The sequence below is a fragment of the Myxine glutinosa genome, chromosome 11, assembly GCF_964187855.1.
Source record: "Myxine glutinosa chromosome 11, kmMyxGlut1.1, whole genome shotgun sequence".
In the NCBI taxonomy this organism is placed as follows: Eukaryota; Metazoa; Chordata; class Myxini; order Myxiniformes; family Myxinidae; genus Myxine; species Myxine glutinosa.
In genome coordinates, this window is record NC_136271.1 from 109,926,938 (window position 1) to 109,947,738 (window position 20,801).

The window sequence follows — 20,801 nt, forward strand, 5'->3', positions numbered from 1 at the left end:
TATGTGTCTCCATCCGAGGGGTAGAGCTATGCTAATTAATTAGGTAGGGCTTAAGGATAATCCCCAGTGTGTAATTGCCCTCCTGTGATTTTCCCAACCGTTTTATTTCATCTAAAAAGGGCCACCATTACAGCAACAACCAAAATCGCCGGCAGTGCCCGGACATTGCGACCGGCAAGTAGACCCCGCCCAACCGAACATTCCCGAAGGACCATAACTGGTGGACCACTCCCCGAGCTTCGTCATTGGGCATCAAGCAGACTGTGAAGCCCCGCCCCAAAGGGGATGATTGGTCGTGGAGGTGGGATGATGCACTGGGGCGCGGGGATTGGTCGAGTTTGACGTCAGTGAGGGAAAAAGGAGGGTGTGTCTCTCTCTCTTTCTCTTTCTCTTTCTCCTGGTGCTGGGTGTGGGTGGTCGCATTCTTTGGCTCGTGTGCGCTTGTGGAAAAAGGCTCTCTCGCTTGTTCTGGCCTGGGTGGATGACGGCTGCGATTCGTGCCGTGTGCGCCTGAGAGATTAATAGGAGCTTTGTGGAGCATGGAATGACCGGAAGAGGCGACGTTTTGCCGCCGCTTCACGGCTCAGTGTGGCGATTCGTGCCATCTTGTGCGCTCCCACGCGGAGACTCGGGGATCGTGCTTCAGTCACCATCTGCACTTGTCCTCGTCGGAGGAAAGCTCGAGTATCATATCTGACGTCGGAGGAAAGCTTGAGGAAAGCCGACTCACCAAACCATTTTTATTTTCTTTCATCATTCCCCTGTCGTGTAATTGTGTCTCAGTGGAGGCACCTCAATATAGGAATTACTTTTACCTTGCCTTTCATTTTTGTTATTCTTGCATTAATTTAATTAAACCCATATTTGTTGCATTTTACTTTTGTTTCATGTTCGTTTACTTGTTTGTGGGTTCGAGGAATGGACCCCGTGGCTGCCGTCCGTTCAGGCAAGGCTTCGGGTCCTTCCCGCACGCGCCAAAAGACAATCTGCCAAGTTTCGAACTGCTGCCTTATTAAAGCTTATTAGTTAAAGCTAATAACCGATCGGCTATCATTCTGAGGCTGGTCCTTCAATCGGCCACGGACTTGACAATACTGAGGTTTTTAATACACAGATTAAGTTATATCTGACACTCGTTAAACTAAACTGAAATTAGCAAAACTATTTCGAAGAAACTTAGTTGGCAACTCCTTCGATGGCAAGAAACTATGAACTGCCTCATCGGCAATGTCTGACACCATCGTATGACGGATACGTGCTACGTGCTTCAGTCACAATGTTTTGATTGACATCAACTACCTGGGAATATCAATTTGAACTGCTGGTTCATTGAAGTACTCTCGGAACTTTCACAGCACCGAACTAAGCATTCTTTATCGAGCAGCAAAACATGGCAGCGGACGTCACACAGTGCATTCAATGAGGAAAAATGGGAACAGGCACCCTGACTACAGCTTGTAATGACAAATCAACTGCAAAATAATCACATCTCGCAGAGGACACAGAAAAGGTAAATGTAAGTTTCAGTGCATTCAAATTCATGTTGTTTTTTTCTACGTCAGGATGTAACCAGCCAAAGGGTTTCAGTCGAGGTACAATGGATTTATATGAAAAGCCTAACCTAGGGGGTTGTTGCCAGCACTTGAAAGTTGTATTCGTCGTCAAATGTGATGTACGGGCAGAGAAATGGATCATGGTCCTGATGCATGCATGCATGGTGGGCATTGGTGGGGGGTGAAATGGCATCAAACATTTTTGCATTTTTGCATACATATGTAGATTTCCCCGAAAGTTTCACCATGTTTCCGCAGGTGCGCATCCCTTCTCGCTCAGACAAGTTTTCCGTGTGTACCCTTAAACAAGATGTCTGTGAGGTGGGTCTGACTTTTTATTATGTACTTTATGATGCTAGATCTCCTGCTTCTGTTCACATGTGTGTCACCTTACTTCTATTTATTTATCTCGATATTTTGGGGTTTAAACATATCTGACATGTTTGCTAGAGGTATGCACACTCCCATATGAGCCGTTTGGCCTTGGTTCGAATCTCGGATCAGCTATAAACAGTCATCCTGGTGCACCGTAGGCAGAGCGAAGCATCAATGTGTGCGCGTCCCTCCTCGGGTGGACGTTAATTCAGGCATCCTGGTAGCCAGCATGAGTCGGTGGACGTTAAATATCCCACGGTGTTTTTTGCGAAGAGTAGGCGAGCTATCGCTCTTACCTGAACAATTTATAAATTCCTGCTCTAACCTAAAGGGGGCATTGCATCAAGGGCACAGCCATGCTCCCAGCAATGATGCAACCAGCAGCCACAGACTGCATACGACATGAATGAATGGTGTTTAAACAGTGATTACAGGCTCATGGAGGAGCCTATACTTGCATCACATGCTGCACAAGGACATCAGCAGACCAGTGTCAGCAGACAAGCAAGTGTTGGCAGAGGGGACAGCCAGCTTAACATTTCACTCAGGATGACATATTCATTGATGCAATGCTCTACTTGCAAAATATGAGCCAAGGTGACAGTTTATAGTCGGGTTTGGGATCAAACCCAGACTAGGCAGCTCAAAGACGAGTGTACTACCTCCCAGATATCATTTCAGCCACAGGCTATATGCTGATAGAGAATGGCTGAGTGAATGAATGGCTGAGTGAATGAATGGCTGAGTGAATGAATGACTGAGTGAAAGAATGACTGAGTGAAAGACAATAAATTAATGCCTTTCAATGTTGTATGTGTTTCTCTGTAGAATATGTTACCTGCTCCCTTGGTGCTCTCCTCGGTGCATGAAGGTGACATGTTTCGGTGAGCTTCTATTCACACTTTATGATTTTGTAACCTAGGGTGTGGGTTTGGGGAGCGGGGGTCAAAGCGATAAGTAAAAGGTGTATGGCTGTGAAAATGAAAGCAAAACACATTTATCCAATTTGTTGTTTATTTCTGTGAAATCACATATAATGTATGACAGAGGCAACTTCAGGGATTAAAAAACACAATTGACTTTCATAACAACTATGATTGTGACATCATCACGGGGATAAACGCAATAAATGAGTTAGACATGAAATTGTAGAAAATGAGAAAGAAGTGGGGGAAAAGTGTGGGAGAATGAACATAAAGCAGTAAAAAGTAAGCATTGCAGTGGAGAAAATGTTCGATTTTTAAGCGGTTTCAATATTTGGCAATGTCTATCCTTCCATCCATCCATCAAAAATGAAGAACCTTTCCAACCCACTGACTGTGTTTAATTCTAGAGAGTTCTAAAGGGTTCTTCTCTTGGTTTCTAAGGGGCATTTCTAATGGGTTCTAAAGGGTAATTCTAATGGGTTTCGTTCGTTTCTCGTCTTTGCCTATTTGGTATTAAAAATTCCAAACTGAACTGCTTCCTTCGGACACGGGCGAGATACTTTTTTATACTCTGTCTGCCTGTCTGGCAGTCAAACAAAATTGAAAATCATTCCAAACAGGAAACTTGCTGTTTCAGGCCATCATAAAGGACACAAACAACAGACACGAAGAACTAATGTAACATGTTAAATACGTTGTAAAAGAAGCTACACCAACAGCGGTAAACTTCTGGAATTAATGGGGTTTTTTTGTTTGTTTGCTTGTTTTTTTGTATACAGAATCGAGGCTCGTGAAAGAGCTAACATTTATCACACAAACAAATCAAACAGACAAACAAAATATATCAAAAGAGGGAGCGGTAGACAAGATGGGGAGAGAAGGGGAAGCACTCAAACACAACATTTGAGAGCAGGGACATCGGGAGATGTGTGGGAGTGAGAGGGCTTGGGGGGAGGAGGCGTGGGAAGGGGGGGGGGGGGGTGGGAGAATTATAAAACACAAGGACACCAAGGACTTCCAGGAAAGAAGTTGGTATTTCAAAAAAGTGGATTTGGGGTGAAATTAGTGGGGGTAGAAAAGATCAAGGTTTTGGATGGGGGAAGATAAGAGATGGTGGTGAACAGCTGTTTTAAAGACCTGGAGGGAGGAGTGGGATTGAAGAGAGTGAGGGAGTTTGTTCCAGAGGCGGGAGAAAAGAGGAATGAAAGAGTGAAGGTGAGCAGAGAGTCTTGATTTTGGCAGTTTCACCAGAAGAGGGTTACTGGCAGATCTTGTGCGACCTGCAGGAGTATTTGGGGGACAGAGCACAGACAGAGCTGGGGGCGCAAGGCCAGAGAAGAGTCGGTAGAAGACACAAAGACCACCAACCTGCCTGCGGTGAGTGAGTGAAAGACCCTCGGAGTTAGCTTCATCGTGGGAGATTCCAATGATTCTGAATGCTTTGGTTTCAACAGCGTGAAGACGAGCTAGGTGTGAGGCAGGAGCACCAGCCCAGAGGGGAGAGCAGTATTCCATTGAGCTGCGGATGAAAGCCTTGTATGTGGTGAGGAGCTCAGGTGTGCCAAGAAAGGACTTCGCACGACGGAGGATGCCCAGTCGGCGACTGGCTTTGGAGGCCAGATTTGAAATGTGGTTTTCCCAGGAAAGATCATGGCAGATAGTGAGACCCAAAAGCTTGAGTGACAGAACTTCTTGGAGAGGATTATTCAGAAAGTGGATGGGAGGGTTGTCCAGTCGGTCTTTTCGGAGAGACATCGTAAGAGTGTGAGATTTGTCAGGATTGAAAGACATGTTCCACTTGTTTGCCCAGTCTGAGATTTTGTCCAGGTCTGCAGAGAGTGAGGAGGCTGCAGACTGCCGATCTGAGGGATGAGGAATGGAGCGACAGAGAGTAGAGTCATCAGCAAAGAGATAGAGAGGATTTTCAAGAGAGTCAGAGAGATCATTGATGAAGACCAGAAAAAGCACAGGGCCCAGAACACTGCCTTGGGGAACCCCAGCCTGAACAGGAAGAGGAGATGAGAGAAACCCATTCAGGGCCACACGTTGACTACGACTAGAGAGGAAGTCCGCCAGCCATGCGTGGAGATTTCCATGGATACCAAAGGAGGAGAGTTTGGTGAGCAGAGCGGGGTGCCAGACCGTATCGAAGGCACGTGATATGTCAAGGGAGACAGCTCTTATTTCCTGTTTGGCATTGAGGACCTCCATCCATTGTTGAGAAAGCAGAAGCAGCATGTCCAGAGTAGAGTGACCTGGTCTGAAACCAAATTGATGATCAGAGATCAAGCCATTGGAGAAGAGGAAAGATTTCATATCTGAAGCAATGATGGATTCCATGACTTTGCTGATAATTGGGACAAGGCTGATTGGTCTGTAGTTACTAGGATCTGTTTTTGCACCTTTTTGTGCAAAGCGGTGATGTTGGCTGATTTCCAAGCAGATGGCAGATGACCTTGAGCAAAAGAGAGGGTGAAGAGAACAGAGAGATGGAGTGAAAGAGCGGAAGAACAGGATTTTAGGACCCGTGGGCTGATGCCGTCAGGTCCAGTTGCAGAATCAGAATCAGAGTCAAGGGTTGACAGAAGCTTTTCCACCTTGTCAGGAGGAAAGGACAGAGTCCAGTTTTTATACACCGTTTAAAATCTTTATTTTATTTCAATTTAATTATATACTTGGACACTGTAGAACACAAATGACCTTCTTCCCACTTCCAAAAACCTGCAGTTTTGCAGTATTTAGACATGTTAAATAAGGTGGTGTTAAGACACCGCCAAAACGGCGGTAAATTTCTGGAATTTTTGATACGACCTAATCATTATTTTATTTCGATCAAATTATATATTTGAACACTGCGTGGGGTAAGTTGTTCTATGAAGCCTTGGTTTTTTGCCTTTGCTTCTTTCTCTTTTAGGCAGTTAAGCTTTTAGTTTTGTAACGCTTCGTATTCATGTGAATCTCACTTGCGCCAATTTATTTTAGAAGTTTGAGCACAGAGTACTGTACTAAGTGCTTCTCTGAGCTTGAGGAAGGACGATAAAGACTTTAGTTGTACATTTTTGTGATAATTTTTCACTGCTTCGTTTGGGTGGTGCACCAATCATCATTTATATAATTAATTTCCTCTCCTTCCTCTTTCTACCTCTTATCTTGTCCATCTTTGTCGGGCAGTTCTGCTGTGCCACGTATCAATCAGCATGTGCCACAAAACGTTTTTAACTGTTGAGTGTTAAACCCCTGATGTGACTTTGTTACAGGGCGCTGCAGCCAGTGCTGCCCCATTTGCAGCTGCTCTGGGAGCTCGTGCTATTGGGTGAACCTCTAGTTGTGATGGCCACATCACCCGCAGCAACAGCTGACACCGTCCTCGCACTAGTTAGGTGACCAGTGCACCTGAATTCCTGCACCACGCTAAAGTGGTAGCATGCAGACACATGACCACTTGCTCGAGAATAATAATGCCCTAAAATCACAACACTTAGTCCTTCTTTTTCTCATCTTGCCTTTGCACAGACAATATGGTTTGCATTTATGATGCTCTTATAATCACTCATCTCTCTCTCTTTGTCAAACTAACGCACCCCTCAGCTCCATCTCTCCATTGAGGTACAGCAGCGATTTCCGGCCTTATTTCACCATCCACGACAGCGACTTCCGGGAAATCACCACCCAGAAGCAGGCACCGTATGTACAGACATCCATTGTCCCTCAAAATGCATTTTTTAAATCTGTGAGACTGGTCAACCGAGGTGGTCAAGATTAAAAGGTGGAAACGCATGAGAAACAGATGTGGTAATAGAAAGAGAGTGAGAAATAGCAGACCAGTGGTTGTTGTAGGAACTGACTGAATTGCAGATGAACCAACACATTGAGGAAGTGAAGGGAGGTGTGGGATTTGATGCATACAAAGAGAACAATTTTTCAAGTAAGGCAAAACAAACAGGCGTGAAGAGGAGTAGAATACCAAGACTTTGAAAGAATAACAATGAACATGTGCATTTGGCAGGGTTAGATGATTCGCTGAAAGGGTGGAGGATGTGAAGCTAGATTACAGATTGTCAAAGGTTAAGAGGCTGCGGTCAGAGTATACAAAGTCTCCCTCTTGATGTCACCAAGTGTCGCCCTCGTGATGTTTATTTTGATCAACTTTTGCTTCAACAGCATCATTTGTTGAATCACCTGGTGTTGGCCTAATGGTTAGGGCGGTGGGCTTGGGATCCTAAGGTCCTGAGTTCGAATCCCGTTGAATTAACGCCAAGTGGGGTTGACTCAGCCTGTCATCCTTTCGAGGTTGGCAAAATGAGTACCAGATAACTGGTCATAGAGAGGCATTGCATCAGTGGCAGATGCGCCCACAGAAAAATGATGCAACCAGCAGCCGGGTGGCTGCACACGAACCACCCACCATCATTTGTTGAGAGTTGGGATACAAGGTCTTTCTAACCTACAAAGGAGTTCACTTATTCTTCATCATTAAAGTACTTCAAGACTCATGGAAGAGCTAAATGACAAAGGGTGGAAGGTGAGCTAACTTACGCTTTGGAAAGGTAGAAAAGGGACAAACAGACATATAATAGAAACGTGAGTGTGTGACCATCCAGATAACAAAAGGACAAGTTTAGTGAGGACAGAAACAACGAGTTTGTGTGGGAGATAACATGACAATGGCAATGGGATCCTGTCTTGAAGGACAGAAGGGGGAGGATTATAGGACAGGAGGTAGGAGAGGGGGTAGGAGGAGAGATAACATAACCTCCGTCCACCTTCTAATGACTGAATGAACTCGAGAAGCCCGAGGCTAAGGAGGTAGTGGTAGAGCCTGCACCTGAGGAGGAACATTTGGTGTAAGGAACATTAGTAACAAGATGAAAAGTGAGTAGTTAAATGATTTGCAAGGCTATCGACTCATCTTTCCAGCGAGATGGAGGAGCAAATCCTGTGCCTTAACTTGTTGATAGATGCCGATGAGTTTTAGCACGATGGATTCCAATAATGGCTTTATTTAGTTGTTACCACTGCATCCAAAGGTGGATGGAGGTTATGTATTCACCTGTTTATGTTTGTCTATCTGTGAGCACGATATCTCAAAAAGTCAGACGGATTCGGACAAAACTTGGTGGGCGGGTTGAGCGTGAGACAAGGACAAATCGATTCGACTTTGGTGAAGATTCGGATCCAATAATTTTATTTAAAGTGATTCTTCGCCATTGAGGCTTAGCTTATTGGTGTTGGCTTTGCGGTTAGGGTGCCGGCTTGGGATCCTAGGATCCTGGGTTCGAATCCCGGTCGATCGCTGAATTAACGCCAGGGGGGTTGACTCAGCCTGTCATCCTTCCGAGGTCGGCAAATTGAGTACCAGCTTGCTGGGATGAATGATCCCGGTGTGTACCCCGGTTTAGAATAGGTACACCGTATCCCTGCGCATCCTAAGAGCGTGACCAAGGGTTGGCGTCAGGATGGGCATCCGGCCATAAAAACATTGCCTCAAACAGGGAACCATGATTGTCATGGGGCCCGGAAGGCTAACCCCCGCTCGAGCGGGGAAAAATGGCCTTTAAAACGATCATTCATATATTCTTCGCCATTGAGAGATGGAGCCAAAAACTATATATAGCATGACATTTCAAAAAATTATAGACGAGTTTTAACAAAATTTAGTGGATGACTTGGGGAGGTGATAATAATAAGCTGATTAGATTTTGGCTATGGTCCGGATTCAGATTCGGCCTATCAGTGGGATTCAAAACGTGAACTGGCAGAGGCATGCGCTCTACCAAGTGCCATTCTAGGTGTTCATGTATTCGTTTTCTAATCGCAGAGTCTTGCGACCGGCACCAGACTATCAACTTTGGCTCTTTATGCACTGTATTCTGTGTAATTAATTGGAAAACAAAACATTTTCCCACCAGCTTGGAGCTGGGATTACAAATACAAATCAGGAGATGGAATTCCGTTGTAGAGAGACTTCTGTGGTGAAAGAAATATATTGTTTTAATATCTCTCTGTGCTGAAAAACTATTCCATTAAACGTGTCATAAAATCTCTGATAACTTGTCAGGATTACGCCGCTGCCTGCCATAAGCGGCTTCTCCGCAGGTTTGATAAAATGGTAGCCATTTCTATTGGGTGAACGGAACGTTTGTTAGATGAACAATGAAGTTTATTGAAGAAGCGAACTCGGTGCTAGACAATGATAAACTAGCGACAAATATCCGGTGGTCAGCATGGATGCAGTTATGAGATGAATTGGGCCGGCGGTGTGAAATTTGGTTCAAAAAGATGAACAAATGAAGGGTTTTACCCCCTTAATCACTCAGCAGGTGTTCTGCACGACATGCAGACCAGGGGAGGGGTGAGGCTGCCATCACCCAGGCTTCCATGTTTTTTTTTTCATTTGTCAAAATGACTGGCTAACACCCAAGCAAATACCATTTAGCAAATAGGCCTTAATACTGCCTGTTAGGAAAGTACATCCTGCCATTTTGAATTCCAAATCATGTGTAATGAAGTGATGATCTCTGACCTCACATCCTGTCTTTTCTTCCAGGCCATCCGTCATCCTCGGTGTGACAAATCCCTTCTTTGTTAAAACTCTTCAGCAATGGCCACACATTGTGCGTGTCGGGGACCTGCGGGGGCCTGGTATGGATAATCTCTTTCTCATTCGCCGTGCGAGCTCTGTGCCATACCTGTGTTCTTTGTCGCCTCTTGATTTACACTTGTAGGTCATGGTGTTCCATGTCAGGCCTTGCACCTCACAACGAAAATGGAACAACTCGTTCACAATTGTATATTTCAAATTGTCAGCACACTTGTAAAGTTGTGCTGTGACGAGGTGAAGCCTCACATTGAAAAGTGAATTCCACTTTCCAATTCAACCTGGACTTTATCAATGAATTGCGAAAACACAGTGATGTAAATGTGCTGACAGTAAAAACCAAGGCCGCAAGACATCTAGAGACCTTTGAGCATAACATGCCACGTCCGCTCACAACACAACCATACACTGAAAGTGCATACACTGAAACAAACAATGGGCTCTCAGCATGACTTGTCCTCCTGCAGGCCCCATGTTGGTTTGTAAAAATTCTGTTTCACAGGTGATGCGTCAAAGCAAACGAAAATCAAGAAAGTAAACAAACTGAAGTCTCTGGATGCAAAGCCAGGTACGTGGCTCATGGGGGCACGGGGTTCTGCTGTCAGACCATGCACGAGTTGTTGAACTAGTCTTTCCATGGTGTCTTACGTGTATATACAAACTATCTGTAACTGTCCCAGGTAAAGGCCTAGTTGTGTTAAACAGTTTTTATGAGACACCGGAGCACAGCACACATCGTTCCATCTTCTCGCCCCACCCTTTTTTCTCCAGGCGTTTACACGTCCCATAAGACATACCTGGCGAAGGATCGTGCAATCATCAAACGCCTTCAAAAGGTGCCGATCAAAACTTTTGCGGTTTGAATGTAATGTGCAAAATGTAATAATAAGGGTGAATGATCAATCCGAAGCTCAGTGGTTTTGAATCCAGCACAGCTCAATTTAATTTGTGGTGATCAAGGGAAACACCCCAATCGGCCTCTAATGGCTCTCTTCTAGAGTTACAGTAGCTAGTTAATAAAATGGTGACATTATCAGCACTTGATGTTTGACCAAGTTATTTTTATGTCCCCGCCGACGAAGTCGCCAGAGCCATTATGTTTTTGGGTCGTCCGTCCGGCTGTCTGTCCGGCTGTCTGTCCGTCTGTGATAGGTTTTCATTACTGCGATAACTTAAGAACGGCTTAAAGGGAATCAAATCAAACCTGGTACAAGTATGTATAATGATGTAAAGATAAACGGATTCGATTATGGGGTCAAGAGGTCAAAAGTCAGAGGTCCTATTAGGTAAAAAATTCTGTAACTGTGTTAACTTGTGAACCCAGTGATAGGATTATGACCAAACGTGTAATATGTACATATGACTAAAAGATGAACCGATTAAGATGTTAGTGTCAAAGGTCAGAGGTCATGTCAGGTAAAAATATGATACTTGAGAACATCTGAAGGGATTTAAATCAAACCTGGTACAAACATGTACAATGATGTAATAATGTGGGTGGAGACATATCGGTTGATGTCGTGACGTCGAAGAGTGCCGTTGTAGTTTGAATCTCAAATCGAACAGGTGGTGTATAATTACTCATCAAACATGGTGCCGAACTCGTGTGTGCTGCGATCCCTCACAGGGTGCACAACGCAAGCGCCCCTCGGAGGTGCAGAACGCTATCCTGCGTCGATACCTCATGGAACTCACTCACAGCTTCATCATTCCCCTGGTATGGACTCTCCTGTGTGCAGCACACACATTCTCAAATATTCCCACACCCCCAGATACAATCAACATTACTGGGAAATGCCAGGCCTTGTGCTTTATTTGAGCAATTTAATATTCTGTTCTTGTCTCGAGGCTTTCAGCTGCTGGATCTATACCCATGACCAAGCAGCGTATCATGAAATCCCCACACGCAAAAGCTAACACCCCTTTTTCTCATACTGTATCTTCAGGAACGCTATGTAGCCAGTTTGATGCCACTGCAGAAGAGCATCACTCCATGGAAGGTAGAGTACTCCAAGAACAGGAACAATTGAATCTTTCTCAAAATATAGGCTGAACAATAAAATAAGGGTTTTTTTTTGTTGTCGTTGCATCGACATTACCACAATCAAGCAATCCTGTGTTTTTATTTCTGAAGTGCAAGAGAAAGAATGAGGCAGCATTTATTTATTGATACATCAGATTATAAATACCATTAAATTGTTAAAGGTCTTACTTTTTGATTCAATAAATCCAAACAATTATGAACTTGGGTTGTCTGGTGCGAGATAACTCCAATTACTTATACATTCACTGCAAATAAAATTTTAACTGCGAACGTGCCATTATTAGCCATTAAACCACACATGGCATTATTAACGATCGAACCACACATGGCATTATTAGCCATTAGAACCACACGTGGCATTATTAGCCATTAGAACCACACGTGGCATTATTAGCCATCAAACCATGTGTGGCATTATTGGCGATCAAACCACGCAATAAATTATTAGCTATCGAATCACATGATGTATTATTAGCCACTAAACGACGTGTGGCATTAGCCATCGAACCACACATGGCATTATTAGCCATCGAACCACACATGGCATTATTAGCCATCGAACCACACATGGCATTATTAGCCATCGAACCACACATGGCATTATTAGCCATTAGAACCACACGTGGCATTATTAGCCATCAAACCATGTGTGGCATTATTGGCGATCAAACCACGCAATAAATTATTAGCTATCGAATCACATGATGTATTATTAGCCACTAAACGACATGTGGCATTAGCCATCGAACCAGACATGGCATTATTAGCCATCGAACCACACATGGCATTATTAGCCATCGAACCACACATGGCATTATTAGCCATCGAACCACACACACATGGCATTATTAGCCATCGAACCACACACACATGGCATTATTAGCCATCGAACCACACATGGCATTATTAGCCATCGAACCACACATGGCATTATTAGCCATCGAACCACACATGGCATTATTAGCCATCGAACCACACATGGCATTATTGGCCATCGAACCACACATGACATTATTAGCCATCGAACCACACATGGCATTATTAGCCATCGAACCACACATGGCATTATTAGCCATTAGAACCACACGTGGCATTATTAGCCATCAAACCATGTGTGGCATTATTGGCGATCAAACCACGCAATAAATTATTAGCTATCGAATCACATGATGTATTATTAGCCACTAAACGACATGTGGCATTAGCCATCAAACCACACATGGCATTATTAGCCATCGAACCACACATGGCATTATTAGCCATCGAACCACACATGGCATTATTAGCCATCGAACCACACACACATGGCATTATTAGCCATCGAACCACACACACATGGCATTATTAGCCATCGAACCACACATGGCATTATTAGCCATCGAACCACACATGGCATTATTAGCCATCGAACCACACATGGCATTATTAGCCATCGAACCACACATGGCATTATTGGCCATCGAACCACACATGACATTATTAGCCATCGAACCACACATGGCATTATTAGCCATCGAACCACACATGGCATTATTAGCCATCGAACCACACATGGCATTATTAGCCATCGAACCACACATGGCATTATTAGCCATCGAACCACACATGACATTATTAGCCATCGAACCACACATGGCATTATTAGCCATCGAACCACACATGGCATTATTAGCCATCGAACCACACGTGGCATTATTAGCCATCGAACCACACGTGGCATCATTAGCCATCGAACCACACATGGCATTATTAGCCATCGAACCACACATGGCATTATTAGCCATCGAACCACACATGGCATTATTAGCCATCGAAACACACATGGCATTATTAGCCATCGAACCATACATGGCATTATTCGCCATCGAACCATAAATGGCATTATTAACCATCGAACCACACATGCCATTATTAGCCATCGAACCACACATGGAATTATTTGCCATCGAACCACACATGGCATTATTAACCATCGAACCACACATGGCATTATTAGCCATCGAACCACACATGGCATTATTAGCCATCGAACCACACATGGCATTATTAGCCATCGAACCACACATGGCATTATTAGCCATCGAACCACACATGGAATTATTTGCCATCGAACCACACATGGCATTATTAACCATCAAACCACACATGGCATTATTAGCCATCGAACCACACATGGCATTATTAACCATCGAACCACACATGGAATTATTAGCCATCGAACCACACATGGCATTATTAGCCATCGAACCATACATGGCATTATTAACCATCGAACCACACATGACATTATTAGCCATCGAACCACACATGGCATTATTAGCCATCGAACCACACATGGCATTATTAGCCATCGAACCACACATGGAATTATTAACCATCGAACCACACATGGCATTATTAGCCATCGAACCACACATGGCTTTATTAGCCATCGAACCACACATGGCTTTATTAGCCATCGAACCACACATGGCATTATTAGCCATCGAACCACACATGGCATTATTAGCCATCGAACCACACATGGCATTATTAACCATCGAACCACACATGGCATTATTAGCCATCGAACCACACATGGCTTTATTAGCCATCGAACCACACATGGCATTATTAGCCATCGAACCACACATGGCTTTATTAGCCATCGAACCACACATGGCTTTATTAGCCATCGAACCACACATGGAATTATTAACCATCGAACCACACGTGGCATAATTAGCCATTAAACCACGCATGGCATTATTAGTCATTGAACCACGCATGGCATTATTAACCATCGAACCACACGTGGCATAATTAGCCATTAAACCACGCATGGCATTATTAGCCATTAAACTATGTGTGGCATTATTAACCGTTAAACCACATGTGGCATTATTAACCATTAAACTATGTGTGGCATTATTAACCATTATACCACGCATGGCATTATTAGTCATTGAACCATGCATATAATTAATAGCCGTCAAACCATTTACTTGCTGTGTCGAAAATTGTGGCAAAGGTACCTCTGAGTTCTCAATGATATGATGATTATTTGTGGTAGCACTGCTATTTCTGTGGTTACATGTGCATTTTATGAAACTTTGTTATATTTTTTGGGAGTGAAGATCACTTAGCCAGCCATGTGCTCCCCTTACTGGAAGATGTACTGCAGTCTGTAAAACAATCACTCTTCTTCCCCGCATCACAAACACGCCATGTTTTGGATATCTCAATTTTTTTGTGAGATTCAAAGCCTGTTTATATTTATGCTGACGATTCAAATAGTCATTGAAAAGCACATAATCACTGTCACAATAAAGTTTGTGATTGTCAAAATAGTTATGTCTAACTGTTTCCCTATTCGGTTTTCACAGAGCCCTCCACAGGTTGGACCTTTTGTTCCAGAAGAGTTTTTCAAAAGCCTCGAGCATGCTGGTCCACAACTCACCTCAGTACTCAAAGGAGACTGGGTGGGACTGTACAGGTGTGTAAATGTAGGGTCTATCCACCTTTATCAAAATATGACAGACTACACTTGATAGACAAAAGGAGTATTTATTCATTTTACGGAGACAATTGCTTGTCCGCATGGGCAGGCAGTTCTGAGTTCTATTCAGTCTGAATTGTAATTTATACTCAAAATAAGTTGACAAAGTAAGGCAGAAGTCCATGACAGCAGCATTAGTTCAGAACGCAGGAATGCTGTTGTAAAGACCCTTGGCTTCGCATTTTTGCACAACGCCAAACCACAGATAAGACATGTTTTTGCCAACTCAACACAGATGCAGTTCTACTCGGCGACTGTGAAAATGACTCTTTGCCAACTGTGTACAAGCAAGCACATTTCCCTTTGCCCCGCGTGATTACACCACATGATGCAAATACCCAGCATGCTTTACGACCATCGGTGACACTGATTGGTCCAGAGATGACAATTATTCACTTTTACCCCGACATAAGTACGGGGATGAAACTCGTGATCTGGCAATTGCGACCTGTCTTTTCAGGCAGAGAGCCGATGCATTTGGCATGTAATGTTGGACTTGGTTGTACCAACGCTTGTTGGAAAAGTGCTTGTGACCTTTGCTTGCAGACACTTCCTGCGATCTCCAAACTTCGATACCTGGTTTCGTGCCCGACACAGCGAGATGACCCAGAAGTTAGAACTCCTGCAACTTGAAGCTCTCTTGCATGCGGTAAGTCTTCGATCTTGCTTGCACCATCCAGATTTCTTGCACAGGGGCGATCTTGTTCGCATTGGGGATGGTTACAGAAAATCAGCACAAACTCCATCTTGCTCAGTTACCCATTTTAATTGCTAAAGTCATTTGTGCACAATAATGTGTGGTAATGCAATAATGCACTCTGTGGTGTCCTGGTGGCAAATAATTTTTTTTTTTTTATGTTAAGATTAGTGCATGGTTTGGGGATTAGTTATTGTGGCAAAACACATGGAGGAAAGGGGGCTTAAAAGACTGACTAACTGACTTTTGTCCGAATAAATCAAAGCATGTTTTCACAATCAAAAACAAGAATTTATATATTTTTAGAGGCCTTATTGAAAAAGGAAATAAGTGCAGCACTCAGGTTTATGAATTGGATTAATCCCAAACACACTCGAGTGTTGGGGAATGCTAAAGCAGCTTCCCTTGGTGAGGAAAAGCACTGGATGGTTTGCCTTTGCATTCACAGCGGTAGTAGTCATGAGTATAACTTAGAACTTGGAATTTGGACGGGATACCAGCGACAATCGCCTACTCTTGGAAAAGACGTAGTGCGATCTTTAACTTCCACCAGCAGCAACTCATGCTGGCAGACGGCAGTGTTGTAATCGAGTGCACCTGGTCCGAGTCGAAGCTGTCCGAGTCCTTTGGCCTGAATCCAACTCCAGCAGTTCCGAGTCCAAGTACTTGGCATTCAGAGTCAAAGTCCGAGTCCTGATTATTTTTTTTCTTGTGCTTAGGACCTGCCTCTGGTGACTATCAATCAACTCGTATGCCAAATTTGGTGGACACGGAGCTATCCATTAATTTCTTACGATTTTCTAACGTCCGAACCCAAACATGCACACTCGTGCAGACAAAGTTGTTGGGCTGTGTACCTGTTGGTACAAAGGTTCCAGCTACTGTATTTCATTTATTTTACACTAGCAGAAGTACCCGGCATTGCTGGGCGGGGGAGGGGAGGGGAGGGGAACGGGGGGGGGGGGGGGGAGCGAGCCCCTTGGCAAAGCGAGCGATTTTTTTTTTCATAGCGTTTCATAGCGTCATAGCGATTTTTTTTTTCATAGCGTCATATCGTTCATAGCGTCATAGCGATTTTTTTTTTTCATAGCGTCGTAGCGTTCATAGCGTCATATCGTTCATAGCGTCATAGCGATTTTTTTTTTCATAGCGTCATAGCGTTCATATCGTTCATAGCGTCATAGCGATTTTTTTTTTCATAGTGTCATAGCGTTCATAGCGTCATATCGTTCATAGCGTCATAGCGTTCATAGCGTCATCACGTGATCGCTCTGAGCGAATCAGCGCCCACCTGCTCTGATTCCGTTGATTCCATGCGCTGAAATGCGCTGAGGTAAATATGAATAAAAAATATGGATCGTCAAATATTTTGAGTTCGGCCATGTTCGTCCCAGGCTCAATGGCCATGTCTATGCCAAATATCAAGCACGTAAGCCTCTCTGTTTAGGAGTCTATCGGTAACATTACACACACACACACACACACACACACACACACACACACACACACACACACACACACACACACACACACACACACACACTGTGTTTTATATATATATATAGATTGTACAAGTCCGTGCGATAACTTATTCTTTTCTGCAACATCCTCTCCACACCGTGGTGACATTAAAATTGATGTCGACATTGGATGAGTGGCTCTGAGAAGGGAACACCTTTCTCATCCCAAAATCTGAGGAAACCCAACTTCCCCACAAATACCAGCTGATAACATGCCTACCAACCACATACAAACTGCTGACAGGAATCATCACAGAAATGATGTACCATCATCTAACACAGCAAGGAGGTTTAGAGGCAGAACAAAAGGGACATAAGAGGGGTTGTTATGGAACAATTGACCACCGACTACTGAACAAGGCTGTTCTTGAAAAGTTTTAAATGCGGAGAACTAAATTGTCCACCGCCTGGATAGACTAAAAGAAACCTTTTGACAGTGTCCCACATTCGTGGAAATGCATGCAAATATACAAAATCAATCCCCAAATAATCAAACGGATTGAGACAGCAATGGAGCTATGGAATACCACTGATATTACAGCACTCAGGGAAATATCGAAATACCAGATGTGAAGATATGGTGTCGAATCTTCCAGGGAGACAGTCTTTCCATCCTTCAGTTTTGTCTGGCTCTGGACCCACTAAGTAACCTCATCAATGAACAAGGACACGGATACACCCTAACAACTAATAGAAGAACATCCAAAGAAATAGGAAAGGTGACATCTATGATACATGGAGGATCTAAAGCTCTTCGCACCAAATGACGAAAAATTGACAGAGCAAGTAAAACTAGTAAAACGGTTTTCCGAGGACATTCAAATGGGATTTGGACTAGACAAGTGCACGAAGTGCACATTTGTACAAGGTAAACCAACAAAAACAGACAACATAAAATTGACCTTGAAACAACAATACAGCAGTTAGAAAACGAAGCAACATACAAATACCTCGGAGTATAAGTGGGCCACCAAATATGTCACAAACAAATGCGCAAAACAATCGCCAAAGAATACCTACGTAGAACGATGCTGATCCTGAAAACATACCTCTCCCCAAGAAACAAAATCAAAGCCATAAACGAGCTCGCAGTACCAGTGTTCCAATACAGCTGCGGAATAATAAACTGGCCCCAATCAGAAATCAATAAGTTAGACATGAAAACAAGAGAACTCCTTACCATCCACAACATCTTTTACAAAAACCAGTGCATCCCGAGAATGTACCTGCCGAGACAAGAGGGAGGACGCGGCCTGATGGAACTCAACCAGTTGCACAGAGCGACGAGTGCAAGAGTAAGACTAGCCGAGTATGTGAAATGCTCAACTATCGGATGCAATTTGTAAACAAACGAACACAACAAACCTGAAAAAGTATTCCTAACGCACCTTGCAAATAATTTCCAAAAACAGGTGTGAATAGAAGATGCCACACAGGAAAATTAAACAGCAACAAATACAGCCCCAACAATTGAGAAAAAGAAATATATAAAAAGAAATGTCAAGACATTTACACCAACAACTGGGAGAATGACAAAAGAGCAGGAAAATACAAACAAATAATTGGACAGAGTGGGGGTAGACAAAGAAGGCTCATTGGAATGGCTTAGAAAAGGTCAGTTCAACTGGGACGGTGAACGAATCATAATAAATGCCTAAGATCAAGGACACTACACCAATGGATTAAAAAAGATGGTGGGACTAAGCCAGACGGACAAGTGTAGATTCTGCAAGACAGAAACAGCGTACTAGTCACCTTCTCTCGGGATGCAAAAAAGTATTATCAGAACAACATTACATACAACGGCACAACAAAGTATGCAAACTGATTAATTGGCAAATCTGCAAAAATTTAAACATCCCAGTACCATAAAAACTCATGGAAACACGAACCAAGGGCAATCATTGAAAATGAGGACGTCATGTTCACGTACGATCTGATGATTCCATCGAGCGTGAACATAGAAAACAAAGCATTGCATCTGGACATTGTACTCGGGAACAAAAAGGAAAAGACAGCATTGATGATTGAGATATCAGTACCCAACGATTTTGGCCTAAACAATGCAGAAAGCAAGAAAATGACCAAATACCAGCACCTCAAAGATGAGGTCAAGAGATCTTGGAAGCTGAAGAGCATCGAAATTGTACCAGTGATTATAATTGGAGCAACAGGAATGATGAAGAAGAACTTCACTGATTTTAAAAAAACATCCCCGGGAATATCACCACAAATTAACTACAACTGGAGGCAATCCGGCGTTCGGTGCCGATCCTGAAAAGAGCCCTTCAAACAAAACTCTGAAAAAGTTGAACAGTTTGGTCCATGAACTGTGATCCCTTACTGAAGAGGAGGATACTTTGGGTCCAGGGAGGACTCCGTTCCACCTCCTGAAACCCACAAATGAAGATAACCGCATGCACACACACACCTCCTTTTAGTAAGATATTCCATTTATTGCTGTTGGCGATTATTATTACAGTATTCTTTTCATAATAATCATCATCATTATTCACGAGATTACACGTGATGTATATAGTTGGATTCAACTTTACAAGACAAGAATACAAAACTTCACGACATATTGCTTTTCCAAACAGAAAACGTACAAATTATTTTAATTTATTACTATTAATAAGTAATGTGATTGATAACGAATAATAGTGTTCATTTATAAGCCATGAAGGAAAATGTATCCTTCGTGTCTATATTAAATAAACTAAAAGATATATATATACAATAAATGGACAAAAGTATGTGGACACCCGAACATCACACCCATATGTGATCATCGAACATCCCATAACAAAATTATCGGCATTAATATGGAGTTGGTCCCCCCCTTTGTTGCTATAACAGCCTCCACTCTTCTGGGAGCGCTTTCCACTAGATGTTGGAACATTGCTGTGGGGATTTGCTTCCATTCACTCACAAGGGCATTAGTGAGGTCGGGCACTGATGTTGGGCGATTAGGCCTGGCTCACAGTCGGCGTTCCAATTCATCCCAAAGGTATTTGATGGGGTTGAGGTCAGGGCTCTGTGCAGGCCAGTCAAGTTCTTCCACACCAATCTCGACAAACCATTTCTGTATGAACCTCGCTTTGTGCATGGGCCATTGTCATGCTGAAACAGGAACGGGCCTTCTCCAAACTGTTGCCACAAAGTTGGAAGCACACAATCGTCTGGAATGTCATTGTATGCTGTAGCGTTAAGATTTCCCTTCACTGGATCTAAGGGGTCTAGCCCGAACCATGAAAAACAGCCCCAGACCATTCATTATTCCTACTCCACCAAACTTCACAGTTGGCACTATGCATTCGGGCAGGTAGCCTTCTCCTGGCATCCGCCAAACCCAGATTCGTCCGTCAGACTGCCATATGGTGAAGCGTGATTCATCACTCCAGAGAACGCCTTTCCACTGCTCCAGAGTCCAATGGCGGCGAGCCTTACACCACTCCAGCCGACGCTTGGCATTGCTCATGGTGATCTTAGGCTTGTGTGCGGCTGCTCGGCCATGGAAACCCATTTCATGAAGCTCCCGACGAACAGT

At 43.6% G+C, this 20,801-nt stretch overlaps 1 protein-coding gene across 1 annotated transcript in view; it reads left to right on the plus strand.

The window, feature by feature from the left end:
• The window catches only part of LOC137437001 (protein DENND6A), a 48,809-nt gene that overhangs the window by 12,979 nt on the left and 15,029 nt on the right, over nt 1-20,801 (plus strand). Inside the window, exons 8-18 of the mRNA XM_078786994.1 lie at nt 1,812-1,874; nt 2,757-2,812; nt 6,112-6,234; nt 6,443-6,538; nt 9,402-9,496; nt 9,955-10,020; nt 10,224-10,288; nt 11,080-11,169; nt 11,399-11,452; nt 14,862-14,971; nt 15,581-15,683. Of these exons, the coding sequence (XP_078643120.1) occupies nt 1,812-1,874; nt 2,757-2,812; nt 6,112-6,234; nt 6,443-6,538; nt 9,402-9,496; nt 9,955-10,020; nt 10,224-10,288; nt 11,080-11,169; nt 11,399-11,452; nt 14,862-14,971; nt 15,581-15,683 (921 nt within the window). The remainder of the gene's footprint in view (nt 1-1,811; nt 1,875-2,756; nt 2,813-6,111; nt 6,235-6,442; nt 6,539-9,401; nt 9,497-9,954; nt 10,021-10,223; nt 10,289-11,079; nt 11,170-11,398; nt 11,453-14,861; nt 14,972-15,580; nt 15,684-20,801) is intronic.